Source organism: Pongo abelii, chromosome 18 (assembly GCF_028885655.2).
Source record: "Pongo abelii isolate AG06213 chromosome 18, NHGRI_mPonAbe1-v2.0_pri, whole genome shotgun sequence".
Lineage (NCBI taxonomy): Eukaryota > Metazoa > Chordata > Mammalia > Primates > Hominidae > Pongo > Pongo abelii.
In genome coordinates, this window is record NC_072003.2 from 22177702 (window position 1) to 22200972 (window position 23271).

The 23271-nt window shown below is 49.7% G+C and overlaps 2 protein-coding genes across 19 annotated transcripts in view; one reads left to right on the forward strand and one right to left on the reverse strand.

Moving 5' to 3' along the window:
- Nucleotides 1–369: 369 nt before the first annotated feature.
- KNOP1 (lysine rich nucleolar protein 1) lies at nucleotides 370–12728 on the reverse strand. 6 transcript variants are annotated; one of them, XM_024241406.3, is made up of 6 exons: nucleotides 12578–12629; nucleotides 11847–12032; nucleotides 8598–9514; nucleotides 5863–5931; nucleotides 5020–5097; nucleotides 370–1239 (listed from the first exon to the last, which is right to left on the reverse strand). In XM_024241406.3, the coding sequence occupies exons 3-6, from the start codon at nucleotides 9510–9512 to the stop codon at nucleotides 928–930; spliced, it is 1374 nt and encodes a 457-aa protein (XP_024097174.2). In that variant the 5' UTR covers nucleotides 9513–9514; nucleotides 11847–12032; nucleotides 12578–12629; the 3' UTR covers nucleotides 370–927. The 6 variants fall into 6 exon arrangements, with proteins under 6 accessions (XP_024097174.2, XP_054390788.1, XP_054390787.1 ...); XM_054534813.2 differs by having other exon boundaries at nucleotides 11847–11907; nucleotides 12578–12624; XM_054534812.2 differs by lacking the exon at nucleotides 12578–12629 and adding an exon at nucleotides 12323–12422 and having other exon boundaries at nucleotides 11847–11907.
- The window catches only part of IQCK (IQ motif containing K), a 139729-nt gene continuing 129149 nt past the window's right edge, over nucleotides 12692–23271 (forward strand). For 8 of the 13 annotated variants that reach the window (XR_010137839.1, XM_024241409.3, XM_054534819.2 and 5 more), the window contains exon 1: nucleotides 12709–12907. Coding sequence is in view for 8 of the 13 variants with exons in the window: in XM_024241409.3 (XP_024097177.1) it covers nucleotides 12727–12907 (181 nt within the window). In the remaining 5 variants the exon portion in view is untranslated. Of the gene's footprint in view, nucleotides 12908–23271 lie in introns of all 13 variants that reach the window. The other 5 variants (XM_054534815.2, XM_054534814.2, XM_054534817.2 and 2 more) reach the window with 2 other exon arrangements.

Below are 23271 nucleotides of genomic sequence, written 5' to 3' on the forward strand. Positions count from 1 at the left end.
GCACAAATATCCTACCTCAGCACTTAGGGCCGAAGGGACAGCAGTGGAAAAGGCAGGACTAGTTTAGAGGCACATTTCCCAGCAGCAGAAGCTCAGTCACATTTGTTTGGTAACAACTCAAGACACCTCTCTGCCTACAGCTGCTCTATGACAGGGGAAAGGAAAAGGAAGGAAAAGGAGCTTGCGATTCTCCGTTCCTCATTCACTCCACTTTTTATCAGAGATGCAGACTTGTCATAAAACTTTTTCCTCCATCTAAAGACATTTCAATCCCCAACGAGGATTCTGGTGGAAATTCCCTAAAGGGGACATTCAGAGTGGCGAATAGTGAACTTAGGGCTTCGGGTACAAAAGTACAACACCCTGCACTTAGTGGCTGGGTGACCCCAGGCAATTTTATTACTTTATCCCTGAACCTCAGTTGCCTCATCTATAAGATGGGGCTAATAATAGCACCCATTTCATAATTATGAAGATTAAATACATTAAGGAAAACACTAGTATGTGCCTAGCACCTGCTAAACACTCAACAAAGGTTAACTGTACATACTGATGTCTCAAACAGGGACGGAATGTTTAACACAGAAAACAGGAGGTTTTAGCACTCACTCGTTCTCCTTGCTCCCGAAATATGAGCTGCCCCGCCCCAGTTCATCCAAGCCCATCAATATAGTTGTCCTCATCCTTAATCTCCACAGGTGTTCAATGTGAGCCAACTGTCAGATGGCTTTCATTTGCACAACTGAATGAACCATTTATGCCTAGTGTTCCATTACTGGAACGCTAAGCTTATGGGAGTTATTTATAACCTACTGCTCGAGGTCATCACCAAGATCTGATTTTTTCACAAAAAAAATTTGTAATCTCCAGCATAAATGGAATAATCAAAGCAACTGTGGCAGTTTTGGGGGAACAAAACTCTAGAGTTTAATCTTCCAGCTTGACTGACTTGGAAGCGTTCCTGTCAATGTAAAAGATCTTGTTGGGGGCGGTGGAGAAGCCGAGGCCGGCTCCCCGGCTGTACTTCCAGCTCATGGCCCGGTCGTAGTCCCGCTGCAGATTCTGCCGCAGGCTGTCAGCCGCCTTCTTGCCGAGGGCCATGTTGGGCCTTGCAATCGTGCCAGCGGGGCGGCTGAACGAAGGGGACAGGTTTTTGAAGCCACCCATAAGTCTGAGAAATTTCAGTTTCTGGTCCTCGTTCTCAAAACCAGCAGTATCCCACTGGCCAAAATGGGTTCCCTGTAAGGAGAGGAAAAAGGTGGCTATTTTCCTTGAGTTCAAAGCCCTTTCCTTCCCTTGACCCCAGCCTCATCAGGGAGGGCCCATCAGATTAGATGGCTGCTGTGTACCAGGCACAGTGCTAATGAGCTCAACAATGGATTATTCCGTTAATCCTAACAACAGCCCTATGAGAAACACTGTTGTTATTCCCATTGCACAGAGGAGAAAATAGAGGTCTGCAGCTTAGCTGCAGACAGAAACCTAACTAGTGACCCCCAGAATTCCAGCCCAGGTCCAGCCAACACCACTGCCCACCTCTGCACACACAGCTGCCTTTCTGCCTTCCTCCTCCTTTCCTAACTCATGGCACACAGCACAGTGTGCCTCACTTCACAACAGCACACTCCCTCCACCACCCTACACAGCGCACTACCTCCACCGCCCTACACAGGGCACTCCCACCACCCTACACAGGGCACTGCCCCCACCACCCTACACAGCACACTCCCCCCACGACCCTACACAGAGCACTCCCCCAACCTCCCTACACGGCGCACCTCCCCCCACCTCCCTACACGGCGCACCTCGCCCCACCTCCCTACACAGCGAACCTCCCAAGCTATACAGCGCGCTCCCCCCACCTCCCCCCACCACCCCACACAGCACAACTCCTCCCACCTCCCCAAACAGCGCACCTCCCCCCACCTCCCCACACAGCGCACCTCCCCCCACCTCCCCTCACAGCTCACCTCTCCCCACCACCCCACAGCGCACCTCCCCCCACCTCCCCACACAGTGCACCTCCCCCCACCTCCCCTCACAGCGCACTTCCCCCAACCTCCCCACACAGCGCACCTCTCCCCACGGCGCACCTCCCCCCACCACCCCACAGCACACCTCCCCCCACCTCCCCACACAGCGCACCTCCCCCCACAGTGCACCTCCCCCCACCTCCCCTCACAGCGCACTTCCCCCCACCTCCCCACACAGCGCACCTCTCCCCACGGCGCACCTCCCCCCACCACCCCACAGCACACCTCCCCCCACAGTGCACCTCCCCCCACCTCCCCTCACAGCGCACTTCCCCCCACCTCCCCACACAGCGCACCTCTCTCCACGGCGCACCTCCCCCCACCACCCCACAGCACACCTCCCCCCACCTCCCCACACAGCGCACCTCCCCCCACCACCCCACAGCGCACCTCCCACCACCTCCACTTAGAGCGCACCTCCCCCCACCTCCCTACACAGCGCACCTCACCCCACCATGCATCTCACAAGACAGCACACCTCCCCCACCTCCCACAGGGCGCACCTCCCCTGCAACACAGGGCACCCCACAGCCCAGCAGCCGAGCGCACTCACCCAGCAGCCTAACGTTTGGGTGAGCTGGAGGGTGGGAGAGGGCAAGCGGGAATCTGAAGTGTGCTTCTCAGAAGCACTGTTTCATGGCGGGAACGGGTGCAGGCCCACAGGGGTAAAAGGTCACACAGCCAAGTCAGACTGAGCCAAGCCCAAGAACTCGGGGGCCCCCGTTCCAGCCAGAGTGTGCAAGAAAATGCAGGAGAGCCCTCCAGACCCCCTTCTCCCAGGTCGGTGGGAGAGGAAAGAAACTCACCTCCCAAGAAGACTGTGACTCTGAAGTCAGGCAGCCCCGGGAGGAAGCCTCCCCTGGGTGACCCTGCTCAAGTCCCCTAACCTCTCTAAGCCTCGGTGTCCTCATCTCTAAGGTGGGGTGATAACATCCCCCTCACAGGGCTTCAGTGAGACATACGTCAGATTTGACACCAAAAGCCCAGTGCACGATGCATGGCACACCTCAAGCCCTCAGTGACTGGCCACTCCTCTCCCCCTACCCCAACCAGACTGCTGACCTCCACGCTGCCTGGGAACTTCCTGCCCGCAAGCCAGAGGCCAGCCCAGCACTTATTTCTGGGTTGGCTTTGGGAAAATAAGAACCAGTTGTCACTACAGCTGCCCTGAGTGAGCCGGTGACACATTGTCCCAGCTTCATGGTGGCCCAGATGCAGGAATAATGACAGTTCCCCTGCCCTGCAGTTTCTAGAGTGAGAGGCCATCTATGACCACCCCACATGGGTTTTGGGGAGAGCAGGAGACTGCTAGCTGGTCCTGCGTGAACCGGCACTTCCAACGGCTGCTGCTCGCCCAGAGGACCACCTCACCACACGTCTCAGTGGCATGGCATGTCCCAGCCCATGCCCCAGGATCACTCTCCTGCCATCAGGTCCTTCCAGGGACAGCCCCCGGGACATCGGCTCCGAATCACACTGCCTTTTTTCTTGCCCTCCCTATTCAAGCTGGATGTCCCATTAGCTCGGCTCGGCTCAGCTAAGCAGGGTGGCATGGAGAGAAAGGGCACCCCAAGGCAGGACCCATAACAAAGCACCACTCCATACCCCACCAGGCCAGGGTACGAGACCCATTTTACAGGCTCAGGGGAAGGTACTTGGCCAGAGTCCCACCACTAGACAATGGCAGAGCCAGTAGTGAAATCAGATCTTTTGATCCGAATCAACTGTTCTTTTCTGAATGCTCTGACAGAGCCTGAAGACCAGCATCGCTGGTCACCCAGACCCTTCTTTTCCTCTCCCCGAAATCCAATCTATGAACAAGTCCCGCCAGCTGTGCCTCCAAAGTAAATCACAAAGCTGTTTTCTCTCTCTCTCTCTCCTCTGCCACCATCCTCAGGCTGCGGCCTGCAGGCTGAGCCTTCTACCAGGTCTTCCCGCTTGCCAAGTCAATGCCCTCCAGCCAATCCCACTTAGCCAGATCCCAGGCCAGCTCTCTACCATGGCCACTGAGGCTGAGGCCTGTGGCCTGTAGCCCTCTCGTCCCTCATTCCAGTCGCAGTGCTGCCTCACTGGCCTTCCCTACAGATCACTCCAAGCTCTTTCCTACCTTAGGGGTCTGCGCCGGCCACTGGCCTCACTGAAACGCTCTTTCCCCCGTCTCCTGAGGGCTGGGGTCTCTGCACCCTGAACATCTCTGGACAAGCGCTGCTATCTCCCAGCCCTCGCCCATCTGTTGCAGCCCCCACCTGCAGCCCCCGCCTGCAGCCCTTCTCCAGCTCACTGTTCTGTTTCTTTCTCCTGACCGCTACTGCCATCTCAACTGATCTTCCTTTCCTTGTTTGCTAACCATTTCCCTGCCATGCTCACCCCGCTCTGGCCTCTAGACCGTGAGCGCGATGATGGGGATCACATGGGCTTCATCTGCTCCATGTCCAGCACCCAGCACAGAGCCCCCACTGAACCCCGCCAGGGACCCAGCCTGACAACCTCACATTCTCCAGCCTCATGATCCTCGCACCCTCCTCCCTCCTAAGAGATCGTCTCAGGCCTGGCTTGGACATTTCCCAGTCAGACTGGATTTGAAAACCAGGCCTGAGAGAGGCCGCGACCACTCCCTCCCCTCTGCCTCTTGCCCCTGTTCCTAGCAGCCCTCCAAGGGCATTGTCCACCACTGGCAAGAGCTCGCTGGAATGTGTCCTCAGCGATTAATCCTTAGGACACCCCACCAGTCCAGGGCTGAGACAAAGGTTCAGGTAGCTTATCTCACTGGGCCAGCTCTCTAGGAGGGAGGCAAGCGCCCTTTTCAGAAGGAAGGAAATTAGCTCAGGACAAATTCTGCTGTGGAGGGAGCCAGCTGCAGGCTAGGGCTGCCTCTGGGGCCTGGACATACTTGGTTCTCCTGCTCCACTCCTCATGCTGGAGGCGAGGGGAGGCGTCGGGAGGCTGAGCATGCCACCTCCTCGCAGAGCCGTAGCCCCAAACTTACCGTCCACTTCCTGGTTTCAGAAGCTTCCGTTTTGCCTGACTCGCGATCGATCTCTTCTTGCAAGGCCTTTCGCCTCACCTGAGCAAGAAGGATGACAGAAGAGGGCCATCAGACATAGAGATCTTCTTTCAAGCTTAAAACCCAGGACAGAGATGGGGCTGGAGGAATGGAGCATGGGAGGAACTAACGCAGCTTGACTCTGCTACAAACAATGGGAAGCTGCTATCAAAAGTATTCTCTTAGCATCTCAAGGGCTGCAGCCCCTTGGCCTACACTGGGCAGGCTCATTTATCCTCTTTAGCCTCTTAAGAATGAATTTTCCTAGAAACTGAGGCTTAAGAGCTTGCAGTGAGCCAAGATCGTGCCACTGCACTCCAGCCTGGGGGACAGAGTAAGACTCCGTCTCAAAAAAAAAAAAAAAAAAATCCCCAAGGCCAGAAAGTCCAGTTCCCACAGGGACGCATTTGCCACAGGATCTGGGAACGACAGAAGCGGAAGCTGATTCACAACAAAACTTCTCCTCTAAATGCTCCTGAATTAGCCCAGGGGGTGGCAGCATGTGTCACCTGTCCAGCTACAGGGTCTTAGGGACGTGTCCCCCACATCCTGCGGCAAGTAACAGGGAATGGCCAGTCGGGCCTCTCGGCCATGGCCACGGCCATGAGGATGGGGAAAGCACGCATTCCCTGCCCGGGAGGTGTGCATTGGCGGCTGGCCCAGTGGCCTCTGGAGTCCCTGGTGCCCCTGAGACCAGGATCACGTAGCCAGCCTGGCAGGCGGCAAGTGAGACTCCAGGGGTGGCAGGAGGCAGCGGAAGGGGCCTGAGGAGGGTCTGGGCTGTACCTGGTCTATGTGCGCCTCATCCATGTTGCCTTTTTTTTCCAACACCACCTCTAAGTCCGTGTCTGTTTCCTGCAGGAGAGGGCAGAGCTGGGTAAGGTTCAAGTTTACGATGAATGGCCTCTGCCCCCGCACCCAGCCAGGGTGAGACCATGACAAAGTCCAGAAAAGACCTCAGACCACGGCATCACCCCCAGCCCTGCCACCTAGAAACATCTCACAGTTAGCAAAGCCCTTCCCATCCCTTCTCTTCCACAATTCTCCCGCAAAATGGTAGCATTAAACTATTGATGGATGAAGAAACTGAGACTCAGACAGGTAAAGCGACTACAAGGTTACCCCATGGCTCAGGGACTGGTGATTCGAACCCACATCTCCTGACCCAGGGCTTGGTGTCCGACCTTTCCCACTACACACGTCACTTACCTCCTACGGTGACACCAAACTAGAGGACAGAGGCCAAGGACCACACTAACATGTACCACGCTCTCCTACCCGCCTTGGCCCTGAAGACACCCTCCAACAGTGAGACTTCAGGCTGGCCACTTTCTCGGGGTTCTTCAGTAACGACAAATGCTGACATTTCATGCGTCCTCACTTGAGAAGTGTGCTGTGCCTGGCACCTAGTGTCAGTGTGTGATGACCCTGGAAGCCCTCTCCATTCCCATCACTCATCCAGGCCTGCAACACATGTGCATTTGCCGGACTGGGTGGGCTGCTGTGGGAGGTAGAGTCCCCTCCACAGATGTTAAGCAGAGGGAACTCCCTTTCACTGAGCTCCTGGGAGAAGGGATTCTAGAGTCTGATGGCGGCTGGGCCCAAGCCTCTAGGGTTCCTCCCAACTCCACGTTTCTGAATAAAGGAAGATGCTGGTAAAACCAAGGCTAATGGACTAGGCAAAGCTGGGAAAATCCCAGCAACCAAAGCTAACACCTGGAGGCCTTTGATATGGAGGCCACCCCTCCCCTCCCTTCCCCCTCTAACCGAGCAATGGCTGGTCCAAGGTCACCCAGCAGATTGGTGCAGAGTTCGGAACAGAATCTGGGGTTTATGCTAACGGAAAGATGGTCATTTCTGGGGCTCTACTAATACCGGCTTCTATAAGAGGTTACATAGATGGTTTCTGAGAAGGGATAAATGCCAACTTCAGAAGCCAGACTAGCTGAGTTTGAATCCCAGCTCCACCTCTTGCCAGCCGTGTGACCTTAGACAAGGTATTAAGTCTCTGGACCCTCAGTTTCCTGATCTGTTAAATGGGGGTGCCCACAGCAGCTACCTCACCAGAGAGGTAAAAGGATGAAATGGGTTGATACATGGCAGTCTGGGCATACAGTAAGCACTCAAGAAATGTCAGCCACCAGGCCACACGGAAGAGCCGGACACTGCCTGGAGCAGGACACACACCCTGAAACAAGACACACACCATCTTGTTTCGGCCCACACATCCGCACACACACCTGAGGACAGGAATGGGGGCCTGCCCCTGGAAAGCTGTGGGTCTGGGGAGCCCCCAGCCCTCCGGCTCACCTCAGGCCTCCCTCTCCCACTCCAGGCAGCCTGGCAGGCTGAAGACAGCGGGTCTCTGTGGTTTTCACCAAGCCATCATCCGCTCCTTCCCTCCTGGTAACAGAACTCCAGTTTTCCTCTCAGAAACTGCCTCCCTGCATCTCAGTGTGGTTTGGTTGGGACTGACACCTCCTGCCCTTCACCTCAAGTTTTTTTTTTTTTTTTTTTTGAGACAGTCTCACTCTGTCACCCAGGCTGGAGTACAGTGACATCTCAGCCCACTGCAACCTCCACCTCCCGGGTTCAAGCAATTCTCGTGCCTCAGCCTCATGAGCAGCTGGGAATACAGGCGCCTGCCACCATGCCCAGCTAGTTTCTATATTTTTAGTAGAGACGGGGTTTCACCATGTTGGCCAGGCTGGTCTCGCACTCCTGGCCTCAAGTGATCTGCCTGCTTTTGTCTCCCAAAGTGCTGGGATTACAAGCATGAGCCACCGCACCCAGCCACCTTTGGTTTTAGATTAGAGCTTCTGGATAGATTGACCCAACTGAGGCCTGCGACAGTGGCCCTGAGACTTCTGTCACAGTTTTACAGGGGCCACCCTTCTTCCTTTGGGGGTGGCTGAACTGCTGGGATGAAAACCTGGAGCTGCCAGGACCATCAAGCCACAATGTGATGGAGGTGGAGGAGGCGGATGGGCCATAAACCAAGATAGAAAAACACAAAGCCCAGAGCTGAGGAAATCTCATACAGGTACCTCCTGCTACCCAAATCTATTTGATGTATAAATTGTGTATACTGAGCTCTGATGATACTCAGATAGCTATGGGCACTACGTTCTCTCATGTTACTTGGTTCCTGAGTTTTGAATAGCAAGTGGCAAGAGTGCAGAAAGCAAGGGATTCATCTGAAAAATTGATCCCAGTTAATTCGGACCCCAACAGCAGACACAGAAAACTTGGGTGGTTTCAGTAGCAAAGGATACCTGCAATTATCGATGATACTGCATGAGCCCCTGGATCCAGCCATACCTGAAGCTAGTTTAACCATAACCCTTCCAATTGCATATATCAATAAACTCCCTATTCTGGCTGAAATTAACTTAATCAGGGTTTTAGCTAAAAGCATGAGTACTCGTGCATGTGCAAACATGCACACATGCCTACACACCCCTCCCAAGCCCCACCCTTAATTCTCCCACGGCAGAGTCCATTTCTGAAGGAAAAACTACCTCCTTCCAAGGGTCTCCTGCTACCCCACTCTCTTTCCTCTTCTTCTTTTTCTTCCTTTTCAGAGCTGGCTCCTCGATGACTGGCTGCTCTACCTTCTTTTTGGACTTCATCTTTTTCTTTGTGGAGGCCTTAGGGTCATCACTTATGGGGATGTATTCCGGAGCCTCAACTTTGACTGGCTTCTTTTTACTTCCTTTTCTAGGGCTGCTCTCCATGGACCTAGAGGTCTTGGAGTGGCCTGGGAGGGCGTCTCCCTCCTGGTGGATTTTTTTTTTCTTCTTCACCTTCCCATTGTGTTCTCTGGGGCTCTTCCGCTTCCGTTTCTGCCCCAAGGCTGCCTGTTCCTCATCCTTCTTCCCCACTGAGCAAGTGTCCCCAACATCCCTGGCCTCCCTGGCCTCGCAGAACCAAGGGTCCTGGACTGAGAAGGCTGTGGGGTCCTGGGCTCCCTTTTTTTCCTTCTTGTGTTTTTTGAGCTTCTTGCCAACTCTGGTTTCCTCCTCACCCTGTCTAGGGTCTGCAGAGGTTTTCAACCCAGAGGCATGGGACATGGCCAGAGGTGACTTCTTCTTTTTCTTCTCCCCACTAAGGAACTCCAAGTGGCCAAGCACCTGCTTCCTGGAGCTGGGTGACTTCTCTGTCCGTCTGGCAGGGAGCGTGGTCTCAGGTTCTACATGCTCCTCGCAAAGGGTGCTGACACCCTTCTTTTTCTTCTTCTTTTTCTTCACTAGAGGCATCTCAGGTGCCTGCCCATGGGCCACGCTCTTAGAGGGGGATGTGGCTCTTACAGGAGAAACATCGGCAAAGTAATCATCGTTTAAAACTGAGTATCGAGTCTCTGGTTCTTTGACCACTTTCTTTTTCTTTTTCTTCTCTGGGAGCCCAGGGTCTACTTTGTGTGTCTTGGTGATCATTCCTGAAAAAACAAATGGTACAAGTTACCCCTATACCAAGCCATCCTGTGTTCAATTCTACTGAGCATTGCCAAGAGCCATGTTTCTTTGAGTGGGTGGTCTAAGCGTTGCGGGATACGGAAAATGGACATGATTCCTTTAGAGCAAAAAAAGAAATACTACAGAAACAGCGTAAATTTTAAATCCACACAGCCCTAGGTTCAAACCTAAATAGCTCTCTCACCTTAAGTAAATCAGCTAACCTCCCTGAGCCTCAATTTCTCCATCTGGAAAATAGGGGAATATAACACCTCCTTCCTCAAAAGCGTGTTGGAGAGAGTAAATGAGATAACCCATGGAAAGGGCTTGGTACACTGTTAATTTCCTTTTTCTTTTTCTCTTTTTTTTTTTTTTTTTTTGAGACAGTCTTGGTCTGTCGCCCAGGCTGGAGTGCAGTGGCGTGATCTCGGCTCACTGCAACCTCCGTCTCCTGGGTTCAAGTGATTCTCCTGCCTCAGCCTCCCCTGAGTAGCTGGTATAACAGGCACCCGTGATCACGCCCAGCTAATTATTTTTTTCTTTTTTAGGAGGGATGGGGTTTCACCAGGTTAGCCAGGCTGGTCTCAAACTCCTGACCGTAAGTAATCTGCCCGCCTTAGCCTCCCAAAGTGCTGGGATTACAGGCATAAGCCACCTTGCATGGCCTAGTTTCACTGTTTTTAAAATTTGAAGCTGATTGCCAACACTGAATGAGTCACAGTGATAACATAGTACTGAGGGCACCCAGCTTGTCTTGGACAGATATCATGGAAGCACCTGTGAGAATGGGCTGGGGTCCTCAATACCCATCAGTGTCCAGCTGGACCACTTCTCTCACTCCAGTCCCCAGCCAAGTTCCTGCTGCTCCCTGCACTAGACATTCCCAGAATCTAGAAGCAAAATATCCCAAAATATTTCACAGCAAGTTAGGATCATGGGAGGGAAAGGAAAAACTTCTCCATCCTGCAGCCCTCCTCAGCTTCGGAACTTACAGGGTCCACACAGGAGCTGGCTCACTCTTAGAAGCTTCAAAGAGCCAGGCCTGAGCTACAGGTCAAGTTCATCCATAACACACTCCAGGAGCACCTAGAGAGTCAAAGGAATAACTATACTCATTCATTCCTGTCTGCCCTGTTTCCTGGTTTATTTCCAGTGTCCTGCTCAATGCCTGGCACATAGCAGGTGCTCAATAAATACTCACTGAATGAATGCACACAAGCTAGGGATACAGAGATGAACAAGATAAAATACTACCCATCAAGAAGCAAGTAGGTGTGGGAGGGAATAAGGTGTAATACAATGACACAGGTGATAAAAGCAAGGACAGTGGTAAGGTCAGGGTGGTGGAGGTTGTGGAACCTGTCCTACCAGTTGTCAGGAAAATTTCTGAAGAACAACTGCAGGATAGTGGTATTAATCCCTGAGACAAAGGTACTGAAGGCAAATGGCTGAAGGAACGGGCTTGATTGGACAGATGACTTGGAGATGTTCACTGAACAGGTGAATATATGGATGAGGTGTTTGGGTGGCCGTGCTGACATGGGCGACATAAAGTTACGAATGTATGGGTGGTGATTAAGCCTTGAACAGAACAAGCCTGAGACAAGACCTCAAGAAATACAGTAGCCCCCCGCCCAATCCCAGGTTTCCCCTTCCCAGGTTTCAGTTACCCCTGGTCAACCCTGGTCCCAAAATAAATGAGCACAGTACAGGAAGTTATCTTGAGAGGGAGACCACATGCGTGCAACTTTTATTACAGTATACTGTTGTAATTGTTTTATTACTAGCTAGATTGTTGGTAATTTTTTACTGCACCTAATTTTTTGTGAGACAAGGTCTCGCTCTGTTGCCCAGGCTGGAGTGCAATGGCATGATCTTGGCTCACTGCAACCTCCACCTCCCGGGTTCAAGTAATTTTCACGCCTCAGCCTCCCGAGTAGCCGGGATTACAGGCATATACCACCACGCCCGGCTAATTTTTGTATTTTTAGTAGGGACGGGGTTTTACTATGTTGGCCAGGCTGGTCTCCAACTCCTGGCCTCAGGTGAGCCGCCTGCCTCAGCCTCCCAAAGTGCTGGGATTACCGGCATGAGCCACCGCGCCCGGCCCTACTGTGCCTAATTTATAAACTTTATCATAGATAGTATACACAAGAAAAAACAGTGATATTTGGAGTTCGGTACTGTCTGTGGTTTCAGGCATCCACTGGGGGTTTAGGAACTATTGCCCGCGGATAATGGGGGAGGAGGACTATTGTACTGGCATTTAAATAAGTGGGCAGAGATAAAGGAGCTTGCAAAGAAGAAGGTGCAAACCTTGAAATAGTGTAGTCAAGAGAGCCAAGACGACTTCAGAATAGGGGAGTGGCCAAGCGATCTGGTAAGAACAAAGAATCCACCGGGAGGTTGCGGGTCAACTCTTAATCCCCTTCTCTCCCCATCTCTGCTATTTAGAAAAGTATAGCATCCTCCTCTTTAGCCCTGCGACCAAATGCATTCACTCTTTCAAGGAGAAAGGAAAAGAACATTACAGTGCATCTCCTGCAAACACAAACGCTTTCTCCAAAACCGCTTTTAAATTCCAGCGGCAGCCTTGTAAGGAGCTTTGTGAATACCCGACCTCACAAGCTCAGAGACTTCAACAATTCACTTGCCCTAGGTTCCAAACCCAGCAAGTGGAAAACGGAGACTGGAATTCCGCCCACAGGACTCCAAAGCCTGTGCAGCAACACCCCACTCCCCCCGCGGGATCACCAGCAGGACGCGCGGGAGCCAGGAAGTAAGATCCGTACCTCCAAGGCTCCCATGCGCCCAAGCCTCCGCATCAACAGACTGGGAGGGATTACGTGGGGTCCTAGGCCCGGCTCTGAGGCGGGAAAACTTTCTGGAGGCGGCGGCCTCAGGCCGGAGCAGGCGCACACCGACTGGAGGGGTCGGATTCAGGGATGTGGGTGGACCGTATTTCCCCAGCTTCTCCACCGCGCACTTCCTCTGGTGCAATCTCCAGACGCCGCGCCGGGCCGCCTGCAACGCGCCCTGGCACTCACCGGTGGGCGAAATTTCCCCGCCTCCACGTGAGAGCCCGCTCCGCCGTGACCCGGAAGTCCACTTCGAGTCGCCGGCCCACCCTCTCGGGTTCCGGCTTCTTCCGGGTCGCGGCCTTCCGGCGAACGCGGTTACCGTGGAAACCGCGGCCATGGCGGCACCGCGGCAAGTCCCCAGCCACACAGTGCCCTGCAAGCCCAGCTGCTCTACAAACTCGTCGTTCACCCGGACATCGGTGCCCACCGTGTCTCTCGGGTCCCGCGAGCTGCCTGTCTCGCCGTGGCAGGTCGCCGAGCCGTCGAGCAAGAATCTGTGGGAGCAGATCTGCGAGGGTAGGCAGCCCAGGCTGGCAGAGAGGGGCGGGACCCGGGCGGCCGGGCGGGGGCTGCGTTTGGGGAGCGCCTACTGTGCGCCCGGCGGCTGACTGGCGGGGCTGCCAGGCAGCGGCTCCACGGGCGCGGGCTCTGCATTTTACGCACGGGGAAACTGAGGCTCGGAGAGGCTGTCCCGAGGTTATGCAGCGCGGCATCCAGTCGCGATGGTAGTGAGGTCAAAGGCAAGGGAACGGCGAGGGAAAGCTGAATAAAGAGAACCATGCGCTGTGGACCAGTGGTTCTTAAAATGTCGTTTAGTGAACAGAAAAGAATTGCTGGGGCGGGGGCGGGGATCCTGTTAAAAACGTAGGCTCCCAGGCCCCGCCCACAGAGCTTCAAATTGGGATGCAGGGAATCTGCACTTTTTAAAAGAGCACCCCAGGTAACCCTAACATAGGTAGTCGGTGGCCCACATGTTCAGTAACCATGGTGTGGACAAACGGGTTTTAGTCCCTTCTTGCTTCAAACCTTCCTTAACCTCCCCAAACGGAATTGAGCACATCTTCCTTTCTGGCCCTACTCAGTATTCGTTACTTAAGTTGGGCAAATTATTTAACTTATTACCCGTCTGCAAAGTAGGCATAATAATGGCACCTATTTCGATGGTGTTAGGAAGATGGAACCAGATAGTCACAAAAAGTGCTTAGCAAACTGCCTGATTTTAGGAGGGCAAAAGGATTATTGGGAAAAAAAAAAAAAAAAAAAACTGCTCGATTTACAGAAAGAGCTGCGTAAGCGCTAGTTCTTAATGAATAATGTTGGGTGTGGTGTTTTCTTTTTCCTCCACTAGACCATAAGCTCCTCAAGGTCAATGACTCAGATTTTTCATTCGTGTGGCCACCATCACTACCTAAGCTGCCTGAAACAGCGCGGTGAAACCCCGTCTCTACTGAAAATACAAAAAAAAAAAATTATCTGGGTGTGGTGGTGTGCGCCTGTAATCCCAGCTACTTGGGAGGCTGAGGAAAGGGAATTGCTTGAACCAGGAAGGTGGAGGTTGCAGTGAGCCGAGTTTGCACCACTGCACTCCAGCCTGGGCGACAGAGCGAGATTCCATCTCAAAAAAAAAAAAAAAAAAGTGTGGTTATTTAGCATTTAAAATGTGATTAGTGCAATTGAGGAACTGAATTTCTTGTTGGACTTAATTTTTTTTTTTTTTTTTTTGAGACGGAGTGTTGCTCTGTCGCCCAGGCTGGAGTGCAGTGGCACTGGCTGGGCTAACTGCAACCTCCGCCTCCTGGGTTCAAGCATTCTCACACCTCAGTCTCCTGCGTAGCTGGGATTACAGGCACCCGCCATTATTCCTGGCTAATTTTTATTTTTGTAGACAAGGGGTTTCACCATTTTGGCCAGGCTGCTCTTGAACTCCTGACCTCAGGTGATCTACCCGCCTCGGCCTCCCAAAGTGCTACAATTACAGGCGTGAGCCACCAGGCCCAGCCCAGACTTAATTTTAATAAATTTAAATAGCCACATTTGGATATGGCTGCTGTATTGGATACTGCAGGTCAGTAAATGTTTATTGAATGGAAAAAAAGAATGAATGTACCAGTATATGTGATGACTCGAAAGAAGAGAATAGAGAGAAGGAAGAGAATAGTAGACTCAGTTGATAGATGCCCTCCAAAGCTGTCTGTTTCAACCCCATCTAGTACTTAAATTCCTTCTCCAACCTTACATCGTGCTAGAAAAATCCCTTTCATTTTGGATGTTCTCTTTGTCACTTTCACCCCTAGGTCCTTACCTCTTGGTGCTATGATCCAAGGAACTAATCACTCTACCCCAAATAATCTACTCAGATAATTTGACGGTAGTTATTGTGGCTGCCTTTTCCGCAGAGCTTTCACTTCTCCAAGTCAAACAGTTTCTTATAATACAGTTTACTAGAGGATTGTTGGAAAAGTTACTCAGCCTCATCCGTAAGAGACAGATAACTGGTGTACCTACCTCACAGGGCTGTTGTGGGGACCGAGTAAGATAATGTTTGAAAAGGTGCTTAGCACAGTGCCTAGCATTTAAAAAGTAGTCAATAAGTGTTCATTATTGTTGACAAAGAAACATGCCTTGTGTTGTGATTTACACACTGAGTTTATTTTGGTCAAATAGGCCTCTAGAGAGAAAGCAAAGACAAAGGATTTTGGTGCTCTCTGAAAAGCAAGTGAATCGATGCCACTTATAAAATGATAGAGTTACAGAATGAGGTCAGGCATGGTGGCTCACGCCTGTAATCCCAGCACTTTGGGAGGCCAAGGCGGGTGGATCACCTGAGGTTAGGAATTGGAGACTAGCCTGGCCAACATTTTGAAACCCTGTCTCTACTAAAAATGTAAAAACTAAGTCAGGCATGGTGGTGGGTAATCCCAGCTACTCAGGAGACTGAGGCAGGAGAATCGCTTGAACCTGAGAGGCAGAGGTTGCAATGACCTGAGATCGTGCCACTGCACTCCAGCCTGGGTGACAAAGTGAGAATCCGTCTAGAAAAAAAAAAAAACAATTCAATGAGGTCAACATTGGCAAACTATACACATGGGCACTGTGATGATTATTATAACAGATGGATAAACCCAATTCTTAAACATCTAACAAATGCAGTTTTCTATAACATGTAGTAAATTCAGTTTCTGACAACAAACATGAAAAAACAGGCTTTGTAGTAATCCTATCTTTGAGATTAAGTACTACATTCTATTAAGATAATCTCCATTCAAAAGACAAATTATCATAGCAAACAGACCTGCCAGAAACTCAATTTCATTAAGACAAAATACAAAGTAGGTAAATATCTAACTTACACAGACCTTAACCAACCTGACTAGTGCTCTTGTATGTATGTGCATGCTCACCACTATAACTTATTTGTAAATATTCTTCAGTTTTCTCCCTCATCTTTCCAGTGACAACTGAGTTTTGTATTCTAAAAATCACTTGTGTTAGTGTCAATAAAATTCTTCCCGGCCAACACTTCTAATCAAATCTTATAGTAGTTTGTGACTTGCTGTGTTCATGGTTTTAATCAAGACAATCAAAGGATGTGGGGCTTAACAGTTTCCTTTTTTTTTTTTTTTTGAGATGAAGTCTGGCTCTGTCACCCAGGCTGCAGCGCAGTGGCGCAATCTCGGCTCACTGCAACGTCTGCCTCCCAGATTCAAGCAATTGTCCTGCCTCAGCCTCCCGAATAGCTGGGATTACAGGCGCCCACCACCATGCCTGGCTAATTTTTTGTAGAGATGGGGTTTATTGGCCAGGCTGGTCTCAAACACCTGACCTCAAGCAGTCCGCCCACCTCATCCTCCCAAAGTGCTGAGATTACAGTTTCCTATTTTGATATGCTGTGATTACTCTTATCAGCATCCTCACTATTGTCATTGGTTCATCACTTAATCAATCAAGCACTCTCTGGCCTCAGCCCCCAATGCTGTTGTAAAATCTGGTCTTTCATTTCACCTGCCAGATACCGACATGGATCACTTGTGAATCAATACTTGTTTCTCCAGCACAGCCACTGAGCCAGCTGAAGAAAGATGACCCCAACTGGCTCTCAGCACTGCTCAGCGATCAGCATCTCTCAATGCCTTCTCCCATTGCCTGGTTCTACTAGTCCAAGTCTGTAACACCTCCTGAAATGTTCTGTGATACCTCTTAGCATAGGATGCATTCACTGAGAAGAGTCAGGCAGTCAGGAGTGGGGAGGAGTCCGCTTACATCCATCTGTACACGTGGAAGAAGTTCTCACCTCGCTACTTGCCGCTCAGCTCTCCATCTCTGCTTACCATCCCCTTGCTATTCCAGGATCCTGCTTTATCACTCACCTCCTTTACTACGCCTTTAACTTCTCTACTAGCTTTTTCCTCCAAACACCCCTGGCCTGTCATCTCAGGAAGAAACCTCCATCTTGACCCTGTATCCTCTTCCAACTCCTATCAGTCTTTCATTCCTATTCCCTTATCAACTAAGGGCAGACCAGCTTCTTCCTCATTTCTGTGAAGAAATTGTTCTTAAGCATTGAGCCAACTTGTATCTACCGGGGCTGGGAACTGTTTTCAATGCTGGGCCAGGCATAACTGCAGGCACTGTTTTAGACGCCAACAACTTATCTCCATCTCCACGAATGTTACCATCGTTCACTTAGCTGCCCAGTCCAACTTTTTTTTTTTTTTTCCTTGAGACAGAGTCTCGCTCTGTTGCCCAGGCTGGAGTACAGAGGTGCAATCTCTGCTCACTGCAACTTCCACCTCCCGGGTTCAAGCAATTCCCCCACCTCAGCCTCCGGAGTAGCTGGGATTACAGGCACTTGCCACCATGCCCAGCTAATTTTTGTATTTTTAGGTGGGGGTTTCACCATGTTGGCCAGGCTGGTGTCGAACTCCTGACCTCAGGTGATCCACCCGCCTGAGCCTCCCAAAGTGCTGGGATTACAAGCATGAGCTACCGCATCCGGCCTGCTTCCCTTTCACTTTCCACGGCCCCACACTCTCATTTGCCAGTCCTTATAGATTCTACCTGTTTAATATCTCCCACCATCCCCACCCTGCCCCCACTCCACACCCCCACCAGTCTTCATGTCTGCTGCCTTAGATCAGGCCCTTACCACCCCCTGCTTAGATTGCTGCTGTGGCTTGTTAATTGAGGCAGACCTTCTTCCAGACCATATCCCACTGGCTGTCGTAGGAATCTCTCTAAAATTCAAATCTAATCGCATCATGCTGTGACTTACAATGATTTTCATAGCTTACATGATAAACTCCTTAGCTTAACCCTTAAGCTTCTTAACGTCCCATCTCTGTTTAGTCCCGTCTCTGTTTACTTTTCTTAGTTCATAACATACCATTCACCCAAATCATCCTAATGGCAACCATTTATTGAGCTGCTATTTATGTGCCAGGCATTGTGCTAGGTGCATTACTTCTCATTTAAGCCTCACAGCAACAGATGAGGAAATTGAGGCTTAGAAAGGTTAGGAAACTTGCCCAAAGTAAGTGGCAGGGTCGGCTTCAAACTCAAGTCTGTTTTGACTCTCAAGTTCAAACCCTTGAAGAAGACACCAGCATGGTTTTAAAGCACAGACTGGGAGCACCTACATCAAAATCTCCTGGATACATGTTAAAATGCAGCTTCCTGGCCGGGCATGGTGGCTCAAGCCTGTAATTTTAGCACATTAGGAGACTGAAGGGGCTGGATTGCCTGAGCTCAGGAGTTTGAGACCAGCCTGGCCAACATGGTGAAACCCCATCTCTACTAAAATAAAAAATAAAATTCTCCGGGCGCGGTGGCTCACCCCTGTAATCCCAGCACTTTGGGAGGCAGAGGCGGGCGGATCACCAGGTCAGGAGATCGAGACCATCCTGGCTAACACAGTGAAACCCCGTCTCTACTAAAAATGCAAAAAATTAGCCAGACGCGGTGGCGGGCGCCTGTAGTCCCAGCTACTCGGGAGGCTGAGGCAGGAGAATGGCGTGAACCCGGGAGGCAGATCTTGCAGTGAGCCCAGATAGCGCCACTGCACTCCAGCCTGGGCAAAAGAGCAAGACTCCGTCTCAAGAAAAAATTAATTAAAAAAATAAAAAAATAAAAAAAGTTAGCCAGGCGTGGCAGTGTGCACCTGTAGTCCCAGCTACTCAGGAGGCTGAGGCAGGAGAATTGCTTGAACCGGGAGGAGGAGGTTGCACTGAGCCGAGATGATGCCATTGCACTCCAGCCTGGGCGACAGAGTGAGACTCTGTTTCAAAAAAAAAAAAAAAAAATGCAGCTTCCTTGGCTCCCCTTCCTGGCCTGATGGGCCAGACTCCTTGAGGGTGAGTCTTTGAGTTCTGCATTTTAAACAAGCACTTCGGTACCACTGTTGTGTTGTGTACTCGGAGTCACACAAAACTGTTCCTCCAGTGCACCATACTATTCCTCTCCATGCCTTTCCACAAGCTTTGTCTCTTCCTGGAACATCCCTGCCTTCTCATTTATCTCTCTAGACTCAGTCCATGTGGCCCCTCTTCCGGAAAGCCTTCTGTAATTCCTCAGGCCAATTTCAAAGTCCCTTCTTTCCCCTTCTCTAGGCTGTGGTTGAAGCCCTCTATAGCAATACTTTCACTTATCATAACCCCTGGTTTATCATTCATCCCCTCTCTGGAACATAAGCTCCTCTGCCCCGTTCATCTGGCTCTCCAGCAACCCGGTACAACCTCCCACTATAGTATATGCCTGTCAAATGTTCATCTGATTCACTGCCAGTGTCACCTTCCTGTTCCATCCCCTTCTAATAAGCTACTGTGGGTCAATGCTACATTGTTGTTGTTGGGTTTTTTTTTTGTTTTTTGGTTTTTGTTTTTTGTTTTTGAGTCAGAGTCTGGCTCTGTCACCCAGGCTGGAGTGCAGTGGTGCGATCTCGGCTCACTGCAAGCTCCGCCTCCCAGGTTCACGCCATTCTCCTGCCTCAGCCTCCTGAGTAGCTGGGACTACAGGTGCCTGCCACTATGCCTGGCTAATTTTGTTTTTGTATTTTTAGTAGAGATGGGGTTTCACTGTGTTAGCCGGGATGGTCTCGATCTCCTGACCTTGTGAGCTGCCTGCCTCAGCCTCCCAAAGTGCTGGGATTACAGGCGTGATCCACCGCGCCCGGCCACCAGTCAATGCTACATTTTAATTGTTTCTGTCAGGAACATGTTCAGCTGCAAATAGCAGAAAGCCCAACTCATAATGGCCTAAACAAAGACGTTTAATTATTCTCACATCCCAGAAGTTGAAGGGAGAGGGTTCACTTGTGGCACAGGGGCTCCACTCTGCCAACAAATTTCTGGGCTCCTTCTGCTCTGCCTCTCCTAAAATGTTGCCTTTGTTACATAAAACGAACAACAACTTTCACTTGTTCATAATGTTCATTTAATATGCATATAACATTAAATTCCCCTAATCAATTAATGCCATTTATAACCTTTGGTAATTGAAGGATTGTAAACATTTATACATTTAATATACCTGATTAAAAAAAATTTTTTTTTAATTTTTACTTTTTTAAGACAGGCTGTCGCCCAGGCTGGAGTGCAGTGGTGTGATCGTGCTTACTACAGCCTCAACCTCCCAGGTTCAGGTGATCCTCCCACCTAAGCCTCCCAAGTAGCTGGGATTACAGGTGTGCACCACCACACCCAGCTAATTTTTATATTTGTTGTAGAGACAGGGTTTCGCTGTGTTGCCCAGGCTGGTCTTGAACTCCTCGGCTCCAGCAATCTGCCCACCTTGGCTTCCCAAAATGTTAGGATTCCAGGTGTGAGCCTGTAATCCATGCCTGGGCCCCTGATTTTCTTAAGTATTTCTAATGCAGAGCAGAGCAGATAAGCACACTTTTCTAAGCACCGAAACAATTCTTGGAAATGGAATTAATTAAGCTATGGTAAATCAAGTTGTTTTAAAGAGTACAGTACTCTACAAACTTAAATTCTTTTATGCCTTTCAATGTAAAAGCATCAGTCTGTAATCATATTTCAGATTGAAACCACAGGGAAAACTGACATTCTCAAATATGTTAGATTCTCTTAAACATTACAGAGGTGTTAAGTAACACATCAGATTGTCTTGAAGCTAAAGTATTTTCCCATACTTCATACTTCTACATAATCATTTCAACTGTATGTCTTTTGTGATCATATGATGAAGAAATTTGTGTTTTTTCCATCAAATTTAAGTGAACTCCTGAGAGATTTCTTTTTTTTTTGAGACGGAGTCTCGCTCTGTCGTCCAGGCTGGAGTGCAGTGGCACAATCTCTGCTCACTGCAAGCTCCACCTCCCGGGTTCACGCCATTCTCCTGCCTCAGCCTCCCCAGTAGCTGGGACTACAGGCGCCCGCCACCACGCCCGGCTAAGTTTTGTATTTTTAGTAGAGACGGGGTTTCATCGTGTTAGCCACGATGGTCTCGATCTCCTGACTTCATGATCCGCCCGCCTCTGCCTCCCAAAGTGCTGGGATCACAGGCACGAGCCACCGTGCCCAGTCCTGAACTGAGAGATTTCACTGGAAAAAATATGATAGCAAGTAATAAAGAAATGCAAATAAAAGTAAAATACCATTTTTTTTTTCTTTTACATGTGTCGAAAAACTTTTAATGTATAAGATTGATTATACTCTAGAGAAACAGGCAGTGTCACTATTGGGAGTACAAGTGACTGTAAACTTTTTGGAGAAAAGTTTGGCAATTTGGCCCAAATTTTAAATTATTTTTTCCTTTGACAGAAAAAATTCCACATCTAAGGATCCTACCAAAATACCTCTCTGTGGATTAATGATATTTGTATAAAGATGTTCACTGAAACATTGTTTATAATAATAAAATAATGGAAACAACCCAAATGCCCATTAAGAGTACACTGGTTAAATAAATGTGGCACGTCATGTATGTAGCAACATTGAAAGGAGTCTCATATTTAACACACAGAATGGTTCATAGCAGGTAATGGGCTTACAATAGATATAAATGAATGAATAAGGCGTCAAAAGTAACTTACGATATGTTTGGTTCTGTTCATCCATTCATTCATTCATTCAGCCAGTATTCTGTGGGGAAATAATGGTGAGGCAACAGATCCAGGCACTTCCCTCACAAAACATAGCCTATTAGAAAAGATAGTCATTAATGCCAGGCGTGGTGGCTGAAGCCTGTAATTCCAGCACTTTGGGAGGCCAAGGTGGGCAGATCACTTGAGATCAGGAATTCGAGACCAGCCTGGCCAACATGATGAAACCCCGCCTCTATAAAAATACAAAAATTAGCCGGGCATGATGGTGGGTGCCTGTAATCCCAGCTACTTGGGAGGCTGAGGCAAGAGAATTGCTTGAAGCTAGGAGTCAGAAGTCGTAGTAAGCCGAGATCATACCACTGCACTCCAGCCTGGGCGACGGAGCAAGACTCGGTCTCAAAAAAAAAAAAAGAAAGAAAAGAAAAGATAGTCACTAATTTTTATAAATTTCAAATAAGGCAAAAACTAACATGAGTTATGAAGAAAAAGGACACAGTGTTATGTGGTTCTATGCATGGGCACTTTGACCTAGCCTGGGAAATTGAAAATAAACAAATGTATGGTGTATTATATACATATATTAGTAAATACCTTGGAATCCTACCACTGGGAGGCCAAGGCGGGCAGATTGCCTGAGCTCAGGAATTGGAGACCAGCCTGAGCAACACGGTGAAACTCCATCTCTACTAAAATACAAAAAATTTGTCCGGCATGACAGCATGTGCCTGTAGTCCCAGCTACTCGGGAGGCTGAGGCAGGAGAATTTCTTGAACCCAGGAGGCGGACGGAGGTTGCAGTGAGCCAATATCATGCCACTGCACTGCACTCCAGCCTGGGCGACAGAGCGAGACTTTGTCGCCCCGCCCCCCCCTCCTCCCACCGCCAAAAAAAAGATTTGATTGGATCTATGTCATATCTAACAATGGTTTTAGGGTTGCAATAGGAGTAGTGTGACTTTTACACTCTACATAAGACATCCCTGTGTTATTTGAAATTTTCTTTCAATAAGTATGTCTTGCTTTTGTCATCAGACAGAAGTATAAATGTATACATTTTAAACCCAAATAATCAATTTCACACTATATCAATGGTTCCCAAGGCAGCTGGGGAAGAAGGGTGAATTTACATGTTTGCCGGAGAGGAAAAAAAATGGTAGAGCTTGGGCTGGTATGGTAGGCAGAATTCTAAGACAGCCCCCAAGATTCTTGCCACCTTGTGAATACACCTCACTTATTCAATCAAATGCTAATCTAGGTGTGTGGCTGTCAGAAGATTTTCAAGATATGTTTAAAGCTTTTAACCAGCTGATTTTAAATTAGGAAGATTATTGTAGGTGGGCCTGTCCTAATCAGGTGAGCCCTTAAAAGAAGTCAGAACTCAGATTCAAGCAGAAGAGATTCTCCTGCTGCCCTTGAAGTAGCAGCAACCAAGTTGTGCATTACCCATGGCAAGATCCTGAAACTGCCTTCTAAGAGCTGAGAGGGTCCCCAGCTGACAACCACAAGATAGCAAGGACCTCAGACCTCAACCACAAGAAACTAAAATTCTTTTTTATATTTTTGAGACGGAGTCTCACTCTGTCACCCAGGCTGGCGTGCAATGGTGAGATCTTGGCGCACTGAAACCTCCATCTCCCGGGTTCAAGTGATTCTTGTGCCTCAGCCTCTCAAGTAGCTGGGATTACAGGTGCCTGCCACCACATCCAGCTAATTTTTGTATTTTTAGTAGAGATGGGGTTTCACCATGTTGACCATTCTGGTCTCAAATTGCTGACCTCAAGTGATCCACCCACCTTGGCCTGCCAAAGTGCTGGGATTAC